The 22147-nt window shown below is 55.0% G+C and overlaps 7 protein-coding genes across 7 annotated transcripts; 5 read left to right on the top strand and 2 right to left on the bottom strand.

Moving 5' to 3' along the window:
• Nucleotides 1-488: 488 nt before the first annotated feature.
• Nucleotides 489-2521, top strand: EsH8_III_001004 (uncharacterized protein; the record flags this gene model as incomplete). Its single annotated transcript, XM_083262729.1, has 4 exons — nucleotides 489-851; nucleotides 910-1625; nucleotides 1689-2339; nucleotides 2440-2521. The coding sequence occupies 4 exons, from the start codon at nucleotides 489-491 to the stop codon at nucleotides 2519-2521; spliced, it is 1812 nt and encodes a 603-aa protein (XP_083123216.1).
• Nucleotides 2522-4229: 1708 nt separating this feature from the next.
• On the bottom strand, nucleotides 4230-5261 carry EsH8_III_001003 (uncharacterized protein; the record flags this gene model as incomplete). The annotated part of the gene is made up of 3 exons (XM_083262728.1): nucleotides 4230-4804; nucleotides 4910-4981; nucleotides 5066-5261. 3 exons carry the CDS (start codon nucleotides 5259-5261, stop codon nucleotides 4230-4232), a joined length of 843 nt encoding a protein of 280 aa, XP_083123215.1.
• A 2581-nt stretch (nucleotides 5262-7842) lies between these two features.
• On the top strand, nucleotides 7843-8850 carry EsH8_III_001002 (uncharacterized protein; the record flags this gene model as incomplete). Its single annotated transcript, XM_083262727.1, has 3 exons — nucleotides 7843-7996; nucleotides 8112-8581; nucleotides 8749-8850. 3 exons carry the CDS (start codon nucleotides 7843-7845, stop codon nucleotides 8848-8850), a joined length of 726 nt encoding a protein of 241 aa, XP_083123214.1.
• Nucleotides 8851-10928: 2078 nt separating this feature from the next.
• EsH8_III_001001 (uncharacterized protein) lies at nucleotides 10929-11568 on the bottom strand (the record flags this gene model as incomplete). The annotated part of the gene is made up of 2 exons (XM_083262726.1): nucleotides 10929-10999; nucleotides 11094-11568. 2 exons carry the CDS (start codon nucleotides 11566-11568, stop codon nucleotides 10929-10931), a joined length of 546 nt encoding a protein of 181 aa, XP_083123213.1.
• Nucleotides 11569-14069: 2501 nt separating this feature from the next.
• On the top strand, nucleotides 14070-14811 carry EsH8_III_001000 (uncharacterized protein; the record flags this gene model as incomplete). Its single annotated transcript, XM_083262725.1, has 4 exons — nucleotides 14070-14348; nucleotides 14403-14451; nucleotides 14509-14617; nucleotides 14679-14811. The coding sequence occupies 4 exons, from the start codon at nucleotides 14070-14072 to the stop codon at nucleotides 14809-14811; spliced, it is 570 nt and encodes a 189-aa protein (XP_083123212.1).
• Nucleotides 14812-15680: 869 nt separating this feature from the next.
• Nucleotides 15681-16251, top strand: EsH8_III_000999 (uncharacterized protein; the record flags this gene model as incomplete). Its single annotated transcript, XM_083262724.1, has 2 exons — nucleotides 15681-15727; nucleotides 15792-16251. 2 exons carry the CDS (start codon nucleotides 15681-15683, stop codon nucleotides 16249-16251), a joined length of 507 nt encoding a protein of 168 aa, XP_083123211.1.
• Nucleotides 16252-17563: 1312 nt separating this feature from the next.
• On the top strand, nucleotides 17564-21459 carry EsH8_III_000998 (glycoside hydrolase superfamily; the record flags this gene model as incomplete). The annotated part of the gene is made up of 16 exons (XM_083262723.1): nucleotides 17564-17691; nucleotides 17754-17808; nucleotides 17862-17884; nucleotides 17941-17985; nucleotides 18043-18370; nucleotides 18426-18569; nucleotides 18619-18753; nucleotides 18817-18836; nucleotides 18892-18912; nucleotides 18962-19164; nucleotides 19229-19321; nucleotides 19374-19411; nucleotides 19467-19617; nucleotides 19674-20087; nucleotides 20140-20439; nucleotides 20504-21459. 16 exons carry the CDS (start codon nucleotides 17564-17566, stop codon nucleotides 21457-21459), a joined length of 3054 nt encoding a protein of 1017 aa, XP_083123210.1.
• Between the last annotated feature and the right edge of the window lie 688 nt (nucleotides 21460-22147).

Below are 22147 nucleotides of genomic sequence, written 5' to 3'. Positions count from 1 at the left end.
TCGCTTGCTCGCTTCGACCTGCTCTTTCCCGCGCGTGCCCTTCCTGCCCATCCATCAATGTGTGCGTGCGAGCGTGTGTACCTCAGGTAGTGAGTGAGTGAAGTGAGTGAGTGTATCCGTAGTCTACTTATTTTGTATTGTATTGCATTCATTGTATTATTGTATGTATGCGTGTATCTACCTGTCTCTGTTCTCTGTGCGTTTACCCCCTCCCCCTCCCCATCCCTACCCTCCCCTCCGTACCCCCCCCCCGTCTCCCGTCCAGTCTGCAACGGACCTGTCCTCCGCGCTCGGCCCGGTTCGTCGACGCTTTTGTGGGATTTTGGACGTTTGCATCGCGACCCGACTTCCACCCGCGCTCTCGTTCTGACTGACTGACGTCGCCGGACAGAAGCACACACCACACAGGGAGGCAAGGCAACGCACCGCAAGGCTGACGAGGGCATTCTTCATCCAGAGCCGGCGACACACCACTCCTCCCGCCCACCATGGCCTTCTCATCCCCCAACCCGCCGCTCTCCGTGGCCCGACTCGGCGCCCTGGCGCTTTGCGTCACCTCGGCGCTGGCAAAGACCATCTCCCTCGACTGGAACGTCGGATGGGTCCTCTCCAACCCCGACGGCGCCTTCGACAAGCCCACCATCGGCGTCAACGGCCAGTGGCCGCTGCCGCTCATCGAGGCCACCAAGGGCGACCGCCTCGTGCTCAACGTCCACAACCACCTGGGCAACGCGAGCACCAGCCTGCACTTCCACGGCCTGTTCCAGAACGGCACGAACCACATGGACGGCGCCGTCGGCATCACCCAGTGCGCCATCCCGCCCGGCTCGTCCTTCACGTATGATTTCAAGGTGAGTCGTCCCTCATGATGTTCCTCATGCGCGCCCGCCGTCTCATGCGTCCTCCCAGTTTGACCAAGTCGGCACCTACTGGTACCACGCCCACAACGACGGCCAGTACCCCGAGGGCCTGCGCGGGCCCCTGGTCATCCACGACCCCGAGGGCCCCTACGAGGGCAAGTACGACGAGGAGCTCGTCATCACCCTGTCCGACTGGTACCACCAGTCGACCCAGGCCCTCATCAAGGACTTCATCAGCGTCGAGAACCCCACCGGCGCCGAGCCCGTCCCCAACTCGGCCCTCATGAACGACACCCAGGGCCTGCACGTCAACGTCCGCCCCGGCAAGACCTACCTCGTCCGCCTCGTCAACATCGGCGCCTTCGCCTCCCACTACCTCTGGTTCGAGGGCCACCAGCTGCGCGTCGTCGAGGTCGACGGCGTCTGGACCGACGAGGCCGACGCCGAGATGCTGTACATCGCCCCCGCCCAGCGCTATAGCGTGCTCCTGACCACCAAGGCCGACGCCTCGGAGAACTTCGCCATCGTCAGCGCCATGGACGAGGAGCTCTTCGACATCATCCCCGACGGCCTCAACGCCAACGTCACCGGCTGGCTCGTCTACGACGACGCCAAGGCCCTGCCCGAGCCCGCCGCCGTCGACGAGTTCGACCCCTTTGACGACTTCGAGCTGGTCCCCGTCGACAAGCACGAGCTCTACGACAAGGTCGACCACTCCTTCAGCTTCAACGTCAAGATGGACAACCTGGGCGACGGCGCCAACTAGTAAGTCCCCCCGTGTCCGACCTCTTCAGGGGGAGGAATGCCGTGGCTAACCTCTCCAAAAAGCGCATTCTTCAACGACAAGACCTACGTCGCGCCCAAGGTGCCCTCGCTGTACAGCGCCCTCACCGTCGGCGCCGACAACGCCGCGAACCCCCGCGTCTACGGCACCAACACCATCCCGCACGTCCTCAAGCACAACGAGATCGTCGAGATCGTCCTCAACAACGAGGACGACGGCAAGCACCCCTTCCACCTCCACGGCCACCAGTTCCAGGTCGTCTACCGCTCCGACGAGGACGCCGGCGCCTTCGCCAACGACAGCGGCGTCGCCTTCCCGCGCCACCCCATGCGCCGCGACACCGTCCTCGTCGAGGGCAACGGCAACTTCGTCATCCGCTTCAAGGCCAACAACCCCGGCGTCTGGCTCTTCCACTGCCACATCGAGTGGCACATGGACCAGGGCCTGATCGCCACCATCATCGAGGCGCCCGAGGCCCTCCAGGGTCTCAAGGTCCCCGAGGGGCACCTGGACGTCTGCCGCGCCGCCGGCGTCCCGACCGCCGGCAACGCGGCCGGCAACACCAAGAACGTCCTCGACCTGCGCGGCGAGAACCGGCCCGTCGGGCCCCTCCCGGACGGCTTCACGCCCAAGGGCTACGTCGCCATGTTCTTCAGCTGCGTGGCTGCGTTCCTGGGTCTGGCCGTCATTTCATGGTATGGCCTTTTTTTTCTTCCCACCCCCTCGCTCTCCCCCTCCCCTTTACGGATTTAATCGCCCGCCGGCTTTGGGCAAACCCGACTGACTTTTTGACAGGTACGGCAACATGGACTCCGACAAGAAGGAGGCCAGCGTTGAGGACCACTCTGCGTCCGAGTCCAGGGACAGAGACGAGTAAAAAAACGGGGGGGCAGGATGCCAAAAAGAAAATGTACATGGCCGTTTATCTGTATCTATACCAGCCAGGCTAGGAATATAATTTGAATTTTGAGTTGAAGCAAGGAAATGATCAAGGTTTCGCTCGACCTCATGTCTGCCGTGTGTCTGCCGTGTGATGGGAGGAAACCCGCTCTGCGGAGATTAGCTTTTTTTTAAACATTGTGCTTGTTTAATTATATTATATTGCATGCATACACGTCGTATTCGTCCTGTAATGTTACCTCTGCCGAGCTGGCGACGGAAAAAAAAAAAAGGCTAGGTCCACACGTACGCAAAATTCAACAGGTGTATGTGCCAATTCCAAGGTGGCAGGTTGTTTGGCCGCATGGGCGATGGGATGCTGTTGAATACTGACAGGATTTGAGCGACTTGTCAGAATCATGGAGCATGTATGTCCATCTGTACAGAGCTTCTTGTAGCCGGACCGCCGTTTTGATTGTGCCGGCTGGTATGTTCAACGGCGAGATTGTCTCGGTGATTGTACTATCTGTCTGCTGCCAGGGGGACCACACACTCCCCCTCACACACACACACACTCACTCACTCACTCACTCACTAACTCACGCGCGCGCACACACATCAACCGCGCTCCTGGAGTAAATCGGAGGTGTTGGTACTTACAAAAGAGCTTTAATTTCACAAAAACAAAAGTCTTCTGTGCTTCATACAACCGATCGTCCGGCTCCTCTACCATCCCGCCCCAGCAAAGAACCGCCATTCTACAAGTTGCTCAGCGGACAAGAAAAGCCGTACACCAAGAAGCAGGGTAAAAGTGCCCCAGCCCAACTCCTACAAGGCGGTTTCCAGCGGGACACGGAATACCACGAGGAATCATACGATCGGTCGCAAAAAGGCGGGAAAGTACTTGCCACTACGTGGCAGAACCGCCCTATCGCAAGTACCTACCAACCCCTTCAACCTGCCCCAAGGCGTACCGCTCCGTTTGTCACCCGCCCGCCCAGCTGGGGGGAGGGGGGGACCTTCGACCTGCCTTCTTCAGGGGAGCGCGGCTTTTCTTTCGTCGTCCGCTGGCCTGCCTAATCTTCCTCGGACAGCGAGGTGGCCAGGGACTCGAGTATCCGGGGCCCGAAGCCCAATCGCCATTCCTCCCAGCCGGTTGTTTTGGCCTCCCCTGCCAATCAAAGGTTGCGCGAGCCCGGCCTGGTGCGGGGAAATAAACTGGGCTCGTTGTCGGTGTGTGTATGTGTGTTGTGCTGGCGGCGGCCCCAACTCGCAGTCGATGGACGGCGTGCCCCTTTCAATGAGCGGTACTGCTGCCTGCCCGTCTACTCATCTACCCAGTTACTCGATCGTGATGTCCAAGTGGTGCAACAGAAGCATCAGTTCTGTTGTTTTGATGTTCCAGACAACCAAATCTGCAGAACAGATAATACAATGTGCACAGTGAACATGGAACAGAGGCTGCTCGGGCATAAATTCATTTACTAAACTAAGGATTGGATATCATCTCATCGCGCATAAAACATTACCCAACCGAACCCCCCTTCTCCATCCTCATATCCATCGATCATCATCGTCCATCCATACCCTACGCTGCCCAATCCGTAGATTGAAGCCTCCAGCCCGCCCAACCTCTCTCACAAACCCCCCGGCCCACCAAGAAAGTGACGCCACACCTGAGCACACCACGAACTACGTGCCGCCGCTTACGGCAGGGTGTTCATCTGGACGCTGTTCTGCGAGGTCGAGTCCTTGCCGGCGGACCAGTGCTCGGAGCGCTTGGCGTTCTCCTCCATGCGGGCGAGCCTCGAGTTGCGCTTCTTCTGCTGGCTGCGGCGGTAGAAGAACAGGGCGGCGCCGACGAGCAGGCCGACGCCGGCGACGGCGCCGATGACGATGCCGGCGATGGCACCGCCGGAGAGGCCGCCCTTGCTGCTGCCGCTGCCGGACGACGAGCCGGACGAGGAGGCGGCGTTGGTGCTCGAGGCCGAGGGCGAGGCGGTGGCGGCGATGTCGTCCTCGCCGGGCTCGGTGGCGTTGAAGCACGGGATGCGGGTGTCGAAGTTGGCGGCCTCGACGTAGGTGATGTCGGCGCAGGCGTAGAAGGTCTGGTTGTGCGGGGCGTCCCAGTCGGCGCGGTAGATGATCTGGATGGTGGCGTTGGAGCCGGCCGTGACCGAGGACGGCGGGTTGGCGAGGTCGACGCACGTGTGGCCCGGGTTCAGGTCCGCGACGCTCTGCTCCTCGATGACGGTGGTGAAGTCGCTGTTGGAGGTCGGGTCTGGTCGGGGTGTTAGTTTAGCTTTGGTCCGGGGGGGACAGTCTCTTTGGGATACGGAGGGGGTTGTTATTCTCCCGCCCGAGTCCTTTGAGAGGGCCGGCTTACCGTTCTTGTAAGAGACGGAGATCTTGGTGTTGTAGTAGTCGTCCTGGGCGACGAGGGCGAGCTTGCCGCCAACTGGTTCGGAAACTGTCAGAACCGTAACAAAACTCGATCACGGACGCTCTTGCGCAGAGCCTCCGCTCCTCCGGCCGTACTCACCCAGGGGGAACTCGGTCCTGTTCGCGGGGCCGGACTTGGAGCCGCAGGGAGCCTGGTTGTCCATGTCGCCGGACCAGACTCTGTCGGTGGGCCACATGAAGGCGGCGGGGCCCATCTCGTCGTCCTGCTTGGTGTGCTGGGCACAGGCGACCGAGGCCAGGCCCAGGGCCAGGAACGTCTTCAGCGAGGCGTGCATTGTGGGTTTGTGCGTGCGTAAGCTGATAGAGGCTTTTGTGTGATGGGGGTCTGATGATGAGCCTATCGGGGCGATGAAGACGGGATACTCGGCAACCGGAAAGCGAGAATCGACTTCTCAGATCGGGTGCATACGACGACTACGGGGGGGGGGAAGGGGATGGGTGAGGAGGTGAAGGGAGATTAGAATTTAAAAAGGGGTATGCATACTCGACGAACCGGACGGCAACGACGGTCAAGTTATACTAACTGCAGGTCTACCTAGTTCATGCCGCCCTCTCCTCCTCTCTGGCCCAACCCGACCCCAAGGAACCAACCACCTCCGCTTACACATGTTAGAGTGCGTGCGGGCGAAGAGACACACACAAACGCAAAGAGCGAGACGGCAGGCAAAAACGCAGCAGTGCAGTGAGGGGGGCAGAAAAAAACCTCACACATAACACACGACCACACGACCGACCACACGACGAAACCCTCCCACCCCAGCACCGACAAAAGTTCGGCGACCCAGGCCGTGGAACCCAAGTTGGGGCCCCCGGCGTCGTCGAATCCCGTCGCGCGATGCATGGCTGGGGTGGTGGTGCATGTGGCGACGGGATTCTTGGAAAAGTCTTGGAATGTACCATTCATGTTCACTTTACGTCCACGGCAGAATCGATCGGGTGGGAAAAAAAGGCTCTGGGAACTTGCAGCTAAGAAAAAATAAAGAGAAAAAAAAAAAAAAAAAAGAGGAGCAAACCTAGTTTGGGGCCTGGAAGGGGGTGATGGTGGTGGACGGACAGGGAAGAGGGTTGGGCGGCTATGGAATACGAAGTCAGAGTGTTTTTCTCGCTCTCTGTCGTACTCTTCCTCTGGCCGCCGAAGGGGCCGGTCCAGCATGTGTCTGTGTGTCTGTGTGTGCGGAACAGAATCAATACAATCAAGACAACTCGGCCTCCCATCGGATAAGGTCTCTTGGCAAAGGCGCCGGTTGCAGAGTAGCGTAGGAGGGATGCAACGCCGAGGTGGTGAGATGGACCGGACGGGGTGGAAATCATCAAAAAAACCTTTCCAAGATGCAGTTTATCAGATCCGTCGGCCCAATGACACGAGGGCTGCCGACCCGCCCCGCCGCTTGGCGGCAGAGCCAATATATCCAAACCGGGCATGGTCCGCCGTGCGGTTGGCTGACGGGCTCTGGACTGATGTACTGATGTGATTGATAAGATTAGATGCGTCAAAAACATTCCCTGCCCTGCCCCGTCCCCGTGGAGTCTCTTCGGGCCCATCGACTCTAAAAGCTGATTAGTTTTCCCTCCCCATTCGCCTCTCCCCCCCCCACCGGCCCCCCGGGGCCCTGCCAGTCCGACCTCGCCCGCAAGGGGAGGGGGGAGCCGCAGGGATCCCACGCCCTCGAAGAACGCCCCCTCACGCCACGAACAGTCATTCAATATCACACGCTGCCCACTCCCCTTCTCCCCCTCTCTCCCAACCCGAGCTCCAGTCCCGCCGCCGCCCTTCGAGGCCTGGTCCTGGGACCTCGACGATATCGGTGAGGCACAGAAGGGCCGCCGGCCTAAACAGCCCGTTTCGGGAAGGCGAGATGCATCCTCGCTCGGCCAACCGCATGTTTTCAGCACTTGGCATCAGGTCATTGGGTTTGCTTCCCTCTGCCCTTCCTTGCTGTGGCTTCGTACGGCCACAACAGCCCTTTGGATAACACCGAGGCGGGTGGGGCTACGCGGATTCATCCAGCTCGCTCGCTCGCCGTCTTCCGGCTCCTCTTCCTCCTCCTCTTATCCCCCCCCTCCCGGCTGTCCACGTCTTAGTCAAGGCCAAGGAATGGGTGCCATCCGTACCGTGCATGTACACTTAGAGTTGCGTTGGTTCGGCGGGTACCTGTGCCACGCTGCCTGCCTGCCTGCCCCCGCCGGCATGGGTCCTTTTGGCTCGCTCTCATCTTTGGTACGAGATGGTTCGGCATCCCGCAAATTACACTACACTAGACGCGCCTGGGGGTCCGCTTCGGCGATCCGGGTCTAATCCGAGCACCCAAGATCGATACTTGCTCGCCGTGCCTTGCTTTTCGCTCCAGGGCCCTGCCTGCCCGCCCCGACCTGCGCTGCCATCCCGTACCTTGCTTCTGCCTTGCCGTGCCTCGCCTGTGCTTGTGCTCTTGCTCGTGCTTGAGCGTGTGCTGCTCATGCTCGATGGGAAGGGGGACCGCGGCCAACCCGCCGCGCGCAACACCGCAGCCAGCCGGGGACCATGAAGCTTGCCCACCCATTCTTCAGCCCCAAGGTCCAGACTGATTCATGCACGGCCATGGTTCCTGACGTGTGGTGGTAGCGAAAGGAAGAGGAGGGGGGGAGAAGTAATAGACAAGAAAACATGCATATATTAAGCTCTTTTCCCAACCTTTCTTCTTCCCGTTCTTGCCCCCCCTCTCCTCTCCCTTCCTCACGCTCGCTCACACCGATCTGATTGGCACTAAAGACAATTCCCCTTTCCAGTCCTCACTTCCCCTCACTAAAAGCATCTTCCTTGGCTGCCGCTTCCTCTCCCACACTTACAACCTCTAATAAAAAACCAAAGCCGTCAAGATGCGTTCATTCGTTACCTGCACCGTCCTGGCCTCCGTCGCCTCCATGGCCGCCGCCCAGCTCGGCCACCCTCTCTTCGAGTACCCCGCCGCTGTCCCCGTTGAGAAGCGCCAGGAGCCCGGCACCCCCCGCTACCAGTGCCACGAGGACTGTGGTAAGTCTCACGCGCGCGCGCCCCCCCAATGGCGGAACCCGGCTGGCTGCGAATGCCGCGCACACCCGCCTCGATCGATTTGAAAGCTGACGGCGGGGCCCTCCCCGTGACACAGGCCTCCTCATCACCCTCGGCCGCGAGGACGGCTACTGCTCCAACACCGAGTGGACCGACCGCTACGCCCGCTGCATGGTCTGCGCCAACGAGTTCGGCATCTGGATGTACTACTCCAACGGCGTCACCAGCGCCGCCGCCGAGTGCGGCCTGACCCCCGTCCCCAGCCCCTCGGGCGGCGCCGCCTCCACCACCGCCGCCGCTCCTACCACCGCCGCCCCGGTCCCCACCACCGCCGCTCCCGTCACCACCGAGACCCCCGAGGAGCCCGCCGTCTCCACCACCGCCGCCGCCGAGGAGACCTCCGCCCCCGCTGCCTCCTCCTCCTCCGCCGCCGCCGCCGCCACCACCCTCTCCACCCAGGCCAGCGCCTCCGCCTCGGGCGCCGCCACCACCGGCACCGCCGCCGGCTCGTCCGCCGCCTCCACCACCGCTACCCGCGTCACCTCCATCGGAACCTCCGTCGTCATTGTATGTGCTGCCTGGGCCTGGTCTCTGTTGTAGATTACGGCCTCTTCTCTCCATGAATAACGAATGAAAAAAAATGAAAAAAAACTTCAAAATAAAACGAAGAAACGAAAAGAATGAAGAAGAAGAAAAAAGTCCGGTCTTGTTAACGTCGTCTCTCTGTCTTGTAGCCTTCCGGAACCCCCACCTCCACCATCGTCTTCGCCGGCGCCGGCAAGAACGCCGCCGCCATGGGCGTCACCTTCTTCGGCATGCTCCTCGCCGCCTTCTAAGCGGGCACACGCACCGACACGCGTGGCCACGCGCACATGCGCGCGCAGACGTGGAACCGCGCTTTTTTCGAGGAAAAGGGTTTTTTCTGTATATAGGCGATGATGCCAAACACCCCCTAAAGACATACACTACACACACACACACACACACACACACAAACTTAATTTCACCGGAGATTTGGGTTACGTTCACGCTTTGTATGATAGCGAGCTTGTTGTTACGCCGAAATGGGAGACGTGGGGGCATTCTTTTTTAAAAGAATGACCCAACGAGTTCTCCGTTCTAGTTGGGCCCTCTCCCCTATGCTTGCTTGCTTGCACGCGCGCGTGTGTCTGATGAGCCGGTGCATGAGCTGCGAATTTTTTAGTTATATCCTGGAGTAACAGATACAATTTAAGATAATGGTTTAATAAGAAGCATTTCATGAAGTCGAAAGAGAACTGAGAGTGGAAATTGTGAGAGGATCGCAGGTGGCCTTGTATGCCGAAATCCCGTCCCAGGATTGGCGCAGATGTTTGTTTTGTACATTATAAATACTGTGACGGCCCATTGATTCGTAGCCTCCCCTCTAGCGTTTACAAATGCAATTGGTACCGCCGCATAGAAGAATCACAGCCAAGACTAAATTTGCTTGAGGCTGAGCCGCGCAGGTCCGCCTCGTCGTCGGCCGCGGACCACCTCTACCACGCCCTACAATTCTGTCCTACGCCGGCGTCCCTTGGTGCAGGCACCTGACGTCTGATCAATGAGGCTACCGGACTCCCCAATCGAGATGACCGTCCGGCTCTGTTCAGTTGGCCGGTAGTCTCTCCCACCGAGGTTGCGCTCTGCGTGGTTGAGCCATTGTGTGTCGTTGGTGACGTCGACGGTGGTCCCTTTTGATAGCGCCGATTCCTTGATGGTGTTTCTCCCCGCTACCCATATTGGGACTGCGGCCCGCCGTGATTGGCCGGCGTTGCTTTGCGCCTAGCTGCATTTCCTGGGTGAGATCGCTGGCGTGATCGGCCGGGCGCAGGGCCGTTTGGCGTTTGACGCGCACGTGATGCGGTCCCGGACGTGTTCGCCTCTCGATTCGGACGATGACAGCTGGGGAGCGAGAGTCTTGGTTTCTGGGGGCTGGCGGCCCGCTGCTGTCGCCATTGACGTGCGGATGCACAGACTTTCATGGGCTGGGTTAGGGTTTGGGGTCAACTTTGCAACCGGAAGCATGCATCGTCTTGCAAATTTTATTCTTCCTTCTGTTGCTAGAATGAGGACATGGGCGTACTTGACCTATAAGTGAGACAGCACGTTGCATGTATCCTGTGTAGTGCAGTTTTCTCCGTCCAATCATCTTAACTCTCCCCCCTTTCTTCCTTCTATACAAACGAATACAGAAAAGTTCACGCATTGCTTTCACCTAGATTTACTACCCTTACAGGCATCCTGTGATACTAACAGAAGTATCTTCGTGTTCAAGTGCCCAAACTTCTACCGGGACTTCACACAGCATGTACAAGACTCTGCTACAATATTACATACATAATATCCCCTCATCTTGCCAGCCTAAGCTCCGTGCCGACTATCCGGGAATCTAGAGATCGGCATTAGTAAATGGCCAATCAGAACGGCGTCGACTAGGTGGGTTTGTTATGAGAATCGCATTTCGAATTGAAGACTGGAATAAGAAGACATCTCAATATGGCATTCAAGCTTTAATACTAGTTGTGACTCTTGTCACTCTTGTTTCTCGTTCCAACATCGTAGACTGCTAACTGATTTTGGGGCTGAGCTGTTGGTGGCTGATGTTAGTATTTACGCTGCCACCCTGATTTACTTCTCTCTTGTATTGCCTTCTCGCTCTATCCATTTTAAGATCACTCGATCAAGTGAAAATTACCAGAGAAACGTAAGCAGCTGGCTTGGGAGGCTATTGCCTGGGTCATATACTGTGCTGTCACTGCGGCGCCTGTATCGTAGAGGAGCCTTCCAAACATTTCTTTCATCGCATAAAGCCACATTGCCCCTTGAGGAGTGTTGGCAAGGTCGACGAGAAAATGACCGCAGTTCTCATAAAACCTACCCTGCACCAAGTGTATTATATACCACCATTGTACGTCCAAATAAGGCAGCCAATCTTCACGGAGCCGCCGACGCCACCATTTGTGCCTTGAGGTTTCGAGTTAGCTTGACGGGATACATTCCTAACAAAGTTACGCGCAATCGAGATTGAACGGCCGAGAGTCGGAAGACGGGGACTCACAGTTTTCAAAGTTCCACCTCATGATTTTGGCGCAGCTCGGCCCGTCTTCTCCCAGCGGGCGCTGGATCTCCTGCTTCGTCGCCATGATCTTGCACCCGCCCTCCCAAAACACCTTGAACTCGTGTTTCACGCCGCCGGGGTCTTCGAATATGCGACGAGCCTCCCTGCCAGGGCTGAGGAGGACGTCGTCGAGTTTCGTAAACGTCTGCTGTGCCACTTCGTGCTGGCAAAAGTCAAACACCCCCTCGTACTGCCTGAGTATGTCGACGTCGGCATGTCCCGGGAAGTCCTTCTCGTCGTTGCATTTGAGAGGGTGCATCACTGGCGGCAGGATTGGCGTGAAGTACGATCGTGGCGAAGGGCTGCGTAGCTGTACTTCCGTGTCCTGGGAGTTTGCCGGGACACCTTGATCGGCAGTAGGGCCCGTGATGAAATTGACTACAGTCATAAGATGGGCGAAAACGGGAATCATCATGATGTTTGTTGAGAGAACGTTCGAATAGTCTTCAAGCTGAAAACATTCTAATCCACAACGAGACTTTCTGTCCAGTATTTAACTCGAAAGTCTAGTATTAACAGCGATAGAAATACTGCAGCGGTTTTAGATAAAACACAGACTCAACACCCCCTTTTAGAACTTTTAAAAAGAGTGGCAGCCCGGGTATTGAATGTGTACGGGTGTCATTTCAGCCCGGAACATATGAATTGCTTCCTGACATGTAGGGGTGTCTCACTCGTACCATGGGCTCTTTATGGTCACGGCAAGTTAAGAAAGCTTGCGAACAAAGATACATACCGATGGACGATGGGCCGTTGCACAGTAGCCTTATTTCGTTTGCCTCATCCCTTAGGTCCTTCATTGCGTTCAAAGCCACGCTGTCTGCTATGTTATGTGTATACTTGGCAGTGGACACGGGGAGTAGTACATCCGTGTTTGGTAGTTATTGGCGAACCGAAGCAACCGTAGCGGCATTCATATCTCATCAACATACCCGAATTGTGGTCTTTGAATAATGATACTTGAGGAGTTGATCAACGGCCAACGTATCTGACTAGAAGAATCCAAAGTTTTGTGCCACTCAAAGACACGAGGATGTACACTGGGCCACGCCTTACATTATGTTGTCGCCCCTAAGAACAGTTTGTGTCTACTACCGACGTAAACGGAATTGCACTGGTCTGGCTGGGTATACACCGAAACAAGGAAAGATTTAATGCCTACATGATGCAGCAACTAGAACTTTTGCCAGTAGATGTTTAACGTCTCAGCTTATTAGCAAGGGAAATCAGGACACCGAGTCCTCCAGGATGCAAATGAAACTCAATTCCAAGTAAAGAAATTGTTCCACCAACGAAACTGGCACAGGAACAAGAAAAGTAAAAGAAACCTCCAATTGATAGACTTTCAGGCAAAACCAAGGTGTTCTTTTTGGCCTTGGCTGCATTTGCTAGCAGGTTATATAATCGGCCATCTGCGAGTCGCATGCTGATAGTATGAAGCGAACTTCTCAACCAACTCACAACAATTGTTTTGTGTATCGCTGCGACGACGTGTGCTTCAATCAATAGTACAATATTTGAATTGAATACTTCTACATGCAAGCGACAACTTCTCCCATTTCTTGACACCTCTGTTGGCCGAGGAATTGGGTTCCAGAGAACTCTAGTAAAACGGCGTAGGGACACTTGAAGGGTTGAGTTCAGCTGATTGAGCATAAACGGTTGAAACATGCCGCGAAACGACGGACTAGGCTAGCTTCGTCTTTGATAAACGGTCAGAAGTGGCTGTAACTCTCGGCGAAAGCCCTCTAGACGACCAACAGTGCGCGGCGCCCGTCAACTTGCTGCAGAGGCAGCTCTTGTTTTCAATGATTAGGATTCGTCTAGCGACAGAAGCTTTCCAGAAAATGCCAAGAGAAAGCCAAATGGCATTCTAGCCATCGTTAGAAATTGGGATATTCGCGTTTATTTCCGTCATTTGTCGAAACAGGCAACATGGCGACGGAGATCCTTGGGAAGACAAAAGTTCATTAACTACCCTAAATGAAAATGCCTACTTACACCGCAGATCCATCCCGGGAAAGTCAGCGCGCCACATGGGACTAACAGCAAAGAATTCAGGGGGGTTCAACAGTCATGCTATCATTCAACTGCTGCTGCCGTTGCCGGGTATATGCATGCACGCCGATGATCGGGCTAGGAGACTTTCCAGAGACCATCGAGATCCACCGACGCTGTCTCCCCTCGGACACATCACTGTTAAATATTCCCGGTCTAGAGAAGAAATGGTGCGTCTCAAGGCCGGAGGCCAACAGAACTATGCGGAGACCATCACAGCCCCATTCAAGGTTCATGTTGCGGAGAGTTCCTTATTAGTTGCCCGTCCTTCGAGTCAGTTCAGATGAAAAAGTAAATCCACATATAAACGCCCACGGGGCCAAATCATCTGGGAGCTCTCAAACAGAGGGGTAAACAGCCCGCAAGTCGAACGGGTCGCCGCAGACTGTTCATCCCCTATGTGCCGGTTTCCACTGTTTTCATTTTCAATTCTAAACCTTGTCATGGATGTTGAGGGTTGGCAACTTCAACGCGCCCCATTTGGAGATTAACTCCTCGAAGTCTAATCGTCAACTCCGGAACACTCGGGCCACAAACATGCCGTCTCCAGGCGCTGTTTTCCCAGAAATAGTACGGAGCGGCGGGGCCCCACAAACAATGTCACAAGTCCGAGTGCAATCACCGTCTGTCAAGCCGGGATGACGGTTGCTCGCAATGCTTGGATTGAAAGTCTGTCTTTTGGTCGCGGGCCATTCGGTCCAAAGGTCATGAGGATAAATAAGGCTGCTCTCTTCGCCGTTCTCCCAGACCCATAAAGCTGCAATTATCGACAGTCTTCGCCCTCTAAAGTCACTCTCTTTAAGAAACCCGCTAAGAACAGACACTCGCTTTACTACTTTACTACTCGCCAATATCAAAATGAAGAGCTTCAGCACCCTCGTTCTCGCCGCGACTGCCGCCACCGGCGTCGTGTCTGCCGCCGTCAGCAAGCCCGTTGTGGAGCTCATCGAGTCGCGCTCAACCGGCGGCGACCTCCCATTGACCAACGACGTCGTGAACTCGGCCGCTTTCGAGGTTTTCCAAGTCACCGATGTGAAGCTCGCTACGAAGCTGGACGCCCGCCAGGAGGGAGAGCCCGACCCCAACCGCAACGAGACCAACCCCGAATACGTCTTCGTGCTCCAGTGCACTGACCCTGTAAGTCGAATGAGATCCAATCGCTGACATTACATGACTCCTAACACGATGTAGGGCTTCCGTGGCGACTGCTTGGTCTTCGGTGCCAGCCCCGGCGACTGTGGTGAGTATCATACCGCGCTCTGGCCAACAGATCCGGACGCTAACGATGTTTAATCAGTCTCCTACTTCAACTTCCAGGCTGCCAACTCGACTGAGCTCAGCGACCGCTTCAACGACAAGGTCTCCTCCCTGTCCACCAACACTGGCGGAAAGTGCCAGTTCTACAAGTATGCATCTACTCCCGATCCCAGCTGCAGAGACCAGGGATACTAACAATGTTACCAATAGGTACCAGGGCTGCAACAACAAGGGTGATGACCGCGGTCTCACCTCCTCTTACAACTACAACCTGGCCGTTGCTCTGCCCGACGACCCTCGCACCGTTGAGTACGAGAACCAGATCACCTCCTGGAGGTGCTAGGCAGGCCAAACTTCGGCCCAACAGCCATTTGCCACATATATACCACAGTCGTTAGTCGAATTATAGTTGGTCTTTTCGACCTTGAAATCTTTTAGCGAAGCCTTTCGGTCACTTGAAAGGATCAAAAATATTTTACCTCAACAAGAATACCATGACAGTGAGCTTGAACCCGAAACATTGCCGCCGCTAGAACAGATTGAACATTCCTCGCCTTTGGTCAATATAAAGATCTGACCATCTGCCTGCCGACCCATGGTTTCTTGAATCCCACTTAGCCTTCTTTTGCATCGGAAGTAGGAGTCCAGGCCCTCATCCGGGCTGATATGGAAGCGAGCCTTGGAAGCCGTTGCTTGGTTCCGCGTGACCGTATTGGGCATGCCCTTATATATGAGGGGGTATTATTATTGGGTTCCGGGTTGTCGCATTCATTTGCGCAAGTCGTGTTGCATTTCAGCCGCTATGCATGGACGCAATGGTCTGGCCGTAGCGGGCTCACCGTCGACTCTTCCTTCAACTGATTAGTCTCTTTTCATTCGGCTACCAACGGCGGTCTGGCGTATCTCTGGTACTTAATTTGCTCCGCATGCCTTCTCTGGCGCTCCCAGGAGCCGGGTAAATAGAAGTTGTCAATTTTCCCCCGCAAACGACCTGAGCGAGAAATAAGTGGCGTCCGCTGTGAATTAAGCCTGTGTTCGACTTTCAGTTAAAAGAAGTGGTGCGTTTCCTTGGTATAATCATTGTATAAATATGCATCCGGGTTGCTCCAAACGTCGTGAGTTTCCAATAGTCACCGACTACTGACTACTCCAATTGGCGGTACCAGCGACGAATATAACCTAGCAAAGCATAATACATCAACAACCGCCAACATGCAGATCAATTCCCTTCTGGGCCTCCTCGTCGGCTCTCTAGCCTTGTAAGTATTCTTGCCATATTCAATTCACGGTACGGCGTATGGTTTCGTGGCTAATGCATCACAGGGGCGTCGCGGGCCAGATCATAACACTGACCCCCTCAACGATTGACCGCACACGAACTGTAACAAGGACAATAACTCAAGTTGCCGTCAGTACCACAACTGATACTGTCACCAAGGCCACGACCACAACGGTCACCTCGGCAACGACTGCAACCGTAACCATTCCCACCACCGTCCGCGAGACTACGATCTCGACCGCAGTTGTCACTCAGACGACCACCAAGACAACCACGGCATCCTGCGCTTCTGTTTCCGTCAACTGCCCCAAGATCACCTCCACGGGCACCATCTGCAAGAGCTGTTTTGTCGCCCAGTGCACCACCACCTCGACCGTCACGAAATCATGCGGATGCCCAGCTGCTCTGTCGACAACAACTGTTGATTTCGAGTGCGGCGATGCGGACGTCTGCAACAGGATTGGGTGCAGGACCGTGTATGCTGTTGCGACTCCCGCTTGCTAGGCATTCACCGGCACGGCATCTTTTTAAACAGAGGATCACAGGCTTGTTTTGGCTAGTGAGCTTGCTCCGGTTGAGAGACGTTCTGTTCAATTGGGCTTGTTGCTTCCCAAGTAGGGCTACCACAACGGTTCCTGCAATTTGGTTTCATTTATTGCGATTCAGTGTGGAAAATTCGAGTCCTACGTACAATCAATTGAAGCATTGGCCTTGCCCTCTTAGTTCTAGCGAAGTTATACTACAAGATGTCAGTTTGGCCATGTTTTTGGTTGCTACATGTAGCCGGCATTTTTCAAATGCCGCTGTTAATGAAACCCATGATGGGCTTGTGGAGTGTCTAATGGCTCGTTCGATCATCATTATGTTACGCTGCCCCAAGCCTCAAGTGGATTGAGAAAGCCTTCGTGAAGCGGGGTGTTGCGTGATGGTGTCTGGCGACCCAAGAATGGCGCTGTCGGCTAATCTCGGAAGCTGTTGGCTTTTATGCCGCCAACGCAGTCAAGTTATGCATGCCGCCCGCAGGAGAAGTTGGTTATCCAACTGCGGATATTTCGCCAATAAATACTCGCGCGACGCCGGCATGAGAAAACGGGGAAAAGGAACGAGTCCTGGCAGGAACATGCAGAAAACACGTGCATTGGGAAAATTTCCGCCGACATACCGCCTAAGCCCGACCTTCTGGGACTGGATCCGGTGGGATTGACGGTCTTGTATCTGATGTCACCCAAAAAGATTTAAGCATGATATGTTATTTCAGTGCCTCGGCTTTTCCCGAATTGACATGACAGATGGTGATCGGCTGATGATGTTGCGACGTAATAACAACGGGCCGGGCTAGGTGCCAAGGCGGAGACTCGAGCAACGCGGGCACACAATGCGGGCCAGTCACAGGCGAACGGATGCTGGGCCTGTCGCCGAAAATATCGCTTGAAAAACACCGTTTGTGCTAAGAGAAACTACTGCAGAAGCCGGGCGGTGCTGTAAGCGATCTATGACATCAAAAGTTTGGTTGCCCCGATGATTGCTGCGGCTATCGAAATCGCGGGGGGCCGGGGGCGGATCGTCAGTTCGCTCCCCCAGTTCCCCTCATGATTCCCCGCAGTTGTCGGCACCTTCAACACCGAGCATGTCCGTCCGGATGCTACCCTAATTCAGGGCACATCGAATGGACCGGGGTCGTCCATCGTCAAGGGGAATTGCCTTTAAAGATGCGAGGCGCGGTGGCTTTTTGGCCCGTCTCCCCAATTGGCCGGTGGCTTCACTCTCGCCTATCGTGTTGCATCGAGTCAAGTTCTTGCAACTGTAAAGTGCCACGATGAGATTTGGTTTGAAAGCCGGCGGCCTTCTTTGGCTCGCGGCTTCGCTCTGCGGGTCGCAAAGCGCTTCGGCTCAAGATGTTGACTGGCCGATCCATGACAACGGCCTGAACCAAGTCGTCCAATGGTAATGATTAGCGTCGGCAATTGATGTTTCACCAAGTCGTTCGCTAATGTGACTTGATGCAGGGATCACCACAGTTACATTGTGAACGGCGAGAGGCTCTTCGTCTTCTCTGGTGAAGTATGTTTATTTGGCTCTAGGAATGTGGAAACCATCTTGCTGACATTGTTCAGTTTCATTACTGGCGTATTCCAGTGTTTGTGGACTCCGCGTGACCCCTTCTGATGAGTCGTATGATCTGACATTATGAAGACCTGAATTATGGCGAGACCTGCTCGAGAAGGTCAAGGCAGCCGGGTAAGCATAATGAGAAGAAAGGCTCATTCGCGCATTACTGACTCGAGTTGACAACAGCTTCAATGCCTTCTCCATCTACAACCATTGGGGCTACCACAACCCCACGCCTGGTGTCTTGGACTTTGACACCGGAGCTCACAACTTTACGTCTATCATGACTGTGGCCAAGGAAATCGGCATCTATCTCATCATCAGACCCGGACCTTACGTCAACGCAGAAGCCAATGCTGGCGGATTCCCTCTCTGGGTCACAACGGGCGAGTACGGCACTCTGAGGAACGATGACAGCAGATACACCGAAGCATGGACCCCTTACTGGGCGGAAATCTCCAAGATCATTGAGCCTCATCTGATCACCAATGGAGGAAACGTCATTATGTTCCAGGTAGGAACGCCCTTGCCATCGTCGCGTAGGAGGCACATGCTGACTAGACAAACAGATTGAGAACGAGCTTAACGGGCAGTGGAAGAACATTCCCAACAGAGTCCTGAACCCGCCCATCGCCAACTACATGCAGCTTCTCCAAGACAGTGCGCGGGAGAATGGTATTGATGTTCCGTTGTCGCACAATGCGCCCAACATGGTGAGTCTTTGTCTGGCCCCAGCACCTGGTATTTACTGACAATCCACAGCGAGGATTCTCCTGGTCAAAGGACTTCTCCGACGCCACTGGAAATGTTGACGTTGTCGGAGTGGACAGTTATCCTTCGTGCTGGAGTTGCAACCTGAGCGAGTGCACGGGTACGAACGGAAATTACATCCCCTACGTAAGTTGCTCCAATGACAAGTCCTCCAGTGTTTGTTGCCATGCTAATTAGCTACACCCACAGCTGACTCAGGACTACTACTCGTAAGCATGTCCAGGCGATATCATGGACGAACCGGTACTAACATATTTTGATCAGCTACTTCACAATCCAGTCCCCGTAAGCACCACTGCAACTGATATAATTACTTTCACTAATCCACTTTCAGATCGCAGCCCAACTTCTTGCCAGAGTTCCAGGGAGGCTCGTATAATCCTTGGGGTGGACCCGAGGGCGGGTGCCCTGCTGACATTGGTGCCGACTTTGCCAACATCTTCTACCGCGATCTGATTTACCAGAGAGTTACGGCGATTTCGCTGTATATGATGTTCGGTGGTACGAACTGGGGCTGGCTCGCCTGCCCTGTCGTCGGTAAGTCTATAACCCCAAATCCCCGCATTTGCAAGGAGGACATCCAGTTAAACAAATGCAACAGCTTCGAGTTACGACTACTCATCCCCCGTCTCCGAAAACAGAATCATTGGCAGCAAGTTCTACGAGACGAAGCTCCTAACTCTTTTCACGAGAGGTTTGTGTTTTCATGATTGCTGCAGACAGGAATGTGGCTAATTAATCAATAGTCGCCAAGGATCTGACAAAGACGGAGAGGGTTGGAAACGTAAGTGGATGAAGGCTTTGTTGAAGCCGTCAGGCAAATGCTTATTTTCTCCCAGGGAACTGCTTACACCAGCAACTCGGCCATCACAGTGTCTGAGTTGCGCAATGTCGACAACGATGCCGCTTTCTACATTGCTCGCCATTCCTATTCCCCCTCCAACACGAACGAGGCCTTTAAGCTTTCGGTCAAGACCTCTGAGGGCTCTTGTAAGTGACCTAACAGATGGAAGTGGTGCAAGGGCAAATATTGACTCGGAAACTAGTTACCATCCCTCAGCATGGCAGCTCCATCGCCATCAACGGCCATCAGGCCAAGGTTATTGTCACCGACTTTACCTTTGGTGAAAAGAAGCTTTTGTACTCCACTGCCGAGGTGCTGAGCTATGTCGTAATTGACGGAAAGGAAGTGATTGCCTTGTGGCTTCCAGAAGGCGAGGCCGGCGAGTTCACCGTGACTGGTGTCAACTCTGCCGAGGTGGTGGGAGCAGCCAATGTTGGTGACTTCACTGTCTTCCCGGGCGAGAGCAACGTGACCGTTGCGTACACTCAGAAGAAGGGCATTACCCTGGTCGACCTTGGAGATGGCTCGCGCGCTGTTCTCCTTGACCGCAGTGCCGCATATCTCTTTTGGGTCCCGACTCTTGATAATGACCCTTTTGCCCCGGCCAACAAGACTGGTGAGTTCTTTCGAAAAGGCAAAATTTAAAAACCCCACTGACCGCTTTGCAGTCTTTGTCCAGGGACCGTACTTGGTCCGCTCAGCATCCTTCAATGAAACTGGCCGCAGCCTGGCGCTTACTGGAGACGCTGACAAGGAGACCGAGATCACCGTCTTTGCATCTGAGTCGCTTTGCTCCATCACATGGAACGGCAAGAAGCTTGAGCTCATTTCTAGGGATGGAAACACCTTCACAGCCAAGATTGAAGGCCCTGCCACGTTTGATCTCCCCGGTCTGGGTCCCTGGAAGGTCCACGACAGCTTGCCAGAGATTGCGAAGGACTATGAGGCTACCTCCGAGTCATGGGTTGGTAAGTTATATCCTGAGGGCATCCGCTCATTTCTGTTGTGCCATGGTATCTAACACACATGCAGCCGCCACCAAGACCAACACCTCCAACACCGTCAAACCAGCTTCCAACAACCCTGTTCTCTATGTCGACGAGTATGACATCCACGTCGGAAACCACATTTACCGCGCGACCTTCCCCACCACGGAAAACCCTCCCACGGGCGTCTTCCTCAATCTCACTGGCGGCTTGGCCTTTGGCTATTCTGTCTGGTTGAACTCGGAATACGTCGGCTCCTACCTCGGTCTTTCCTACCTTGGTGCCGATGCTCAGCAGTTTTCCTTCGAGAAGGCCACCCTCTCGAAGGACGGAGATAACATTCTGGTGGTGATCATGGACAACTCCGGCCACGACCTGCGTGAAGCCGCCCTCGCGCCACGAGGCATCACCAACGCGACCCTTCTCGGCCCCGACGCCCAGAGCTACAAGTTTTCCGAGTGGAAGATTGCCGGCACCGCAGGACGCAACGACCTCATTGACCCCGTCCGCGGACCGATCAACGAGGGCGGCCTCTACGCCGAGCGCATCGGAGCCCACCTGCCAGGCTTCCCCGATCAAGACTGGGAGTCCTTCCCCTCTTCCGACGGGGCGCTTTCCGTCCCCGACGCCGGCATCCGAATCTTCCGCACTGTCGTGCCCCTGGACGTCCCCGCGGGTCTCGATGTCTCCATCTCGTTCCGTCTCACCGCCGCGTCGGACGACACCAACCACTTGCGCGCGCTTCTCTTCGTGAACGGATACCAGTACGGCCGATTCAACCCCTACATTGGCAACCAGATCCACTTCCCCGTCCCCACCGGCATTCTCAACTACAACGGAGACAACACTATTGCGCTCACCATTTGGAGTCAGTCTGCCGAGGGCGCCGAGCTGAAGATTGAGTGGCAGGCGGACTACGTCCACACATCGAGCTTTGACATGAGCTTCGATAGCGAGGAGCTGAGACCTGCCTGGGATGAGAGCCGTCTGGCATTTGCCTAGTGTGCTCTGCGAGGATTTAGGTGGCTAGACAAGGAAGACATTTTGAGTGAACAGGCATACCGCACAAAGTAATCTGCAATCATGTATCTGATATCGTAGATTCTTAAACCTAACACCTTGATCTTCTTCCATGTCTTTTGAATCAGAACCCAAAGGGCCTGTTGCTGGAATGCGACATCAAAGCAAAATATGCATGTCAGCAACCTACTCCGGAGCGTGATTTGAGGCCTAAAGCTCGAAAGACAGGGGAGGAGCAGCTTCTCCGGGAGGCGAAGTCTATGTTGGGCCAGGATGACACGTGCGTCGGGTCATCGTCATCCAAAGCGGCTTCTCCGCGTCTTCGGGAACCACCTTCGGTTATAAGCAACATCTACGCTACTAATTGAAACGCTGCATACTAATCTCGATCTAATTGAGGACTAGAGACGTCAGATTTTAGCCTTTGACTGCGCCGCTTGCTTTCCTGGTGCTTTGTGCTCTTATGCTTAATTCCCAACAACATGACACTACCTCTCCGAAAGAACCTTTCAGTATGATTCTTCCCGTGCAAATGAAACAAGCAGCTGATACTACAGGTTCGTCTTTATTCTTTTTTTTTTTAATGATGCAGATATCTTTGTTTCGTCTTTCTTTTTAGGCGGGTTCATGGTGTTTTGATCCTGGGGTCCAAGATGCATTACTAGACCAG

Source organism: Colletotrichum jinshuiense, chromosome 3, assembly GCF_051148585.1.
Source record: "Colletotrichum jinshuiense chromosome 3, complete sequence".
Classification (NCBI taxonomy): domain Eukaryota; kingdom Fungi; phylum Ascomycota; class Sordariomycetes; order Glomerellales; family Glomerellaceae; genus Colletotrichum; species Colletotrichum jinshuiense.
The sequence above is the reverse complement of the archived record's forward strand: the minus strand, read 5'-3'. Positions and strand labels throughout refer to the sequence as shown.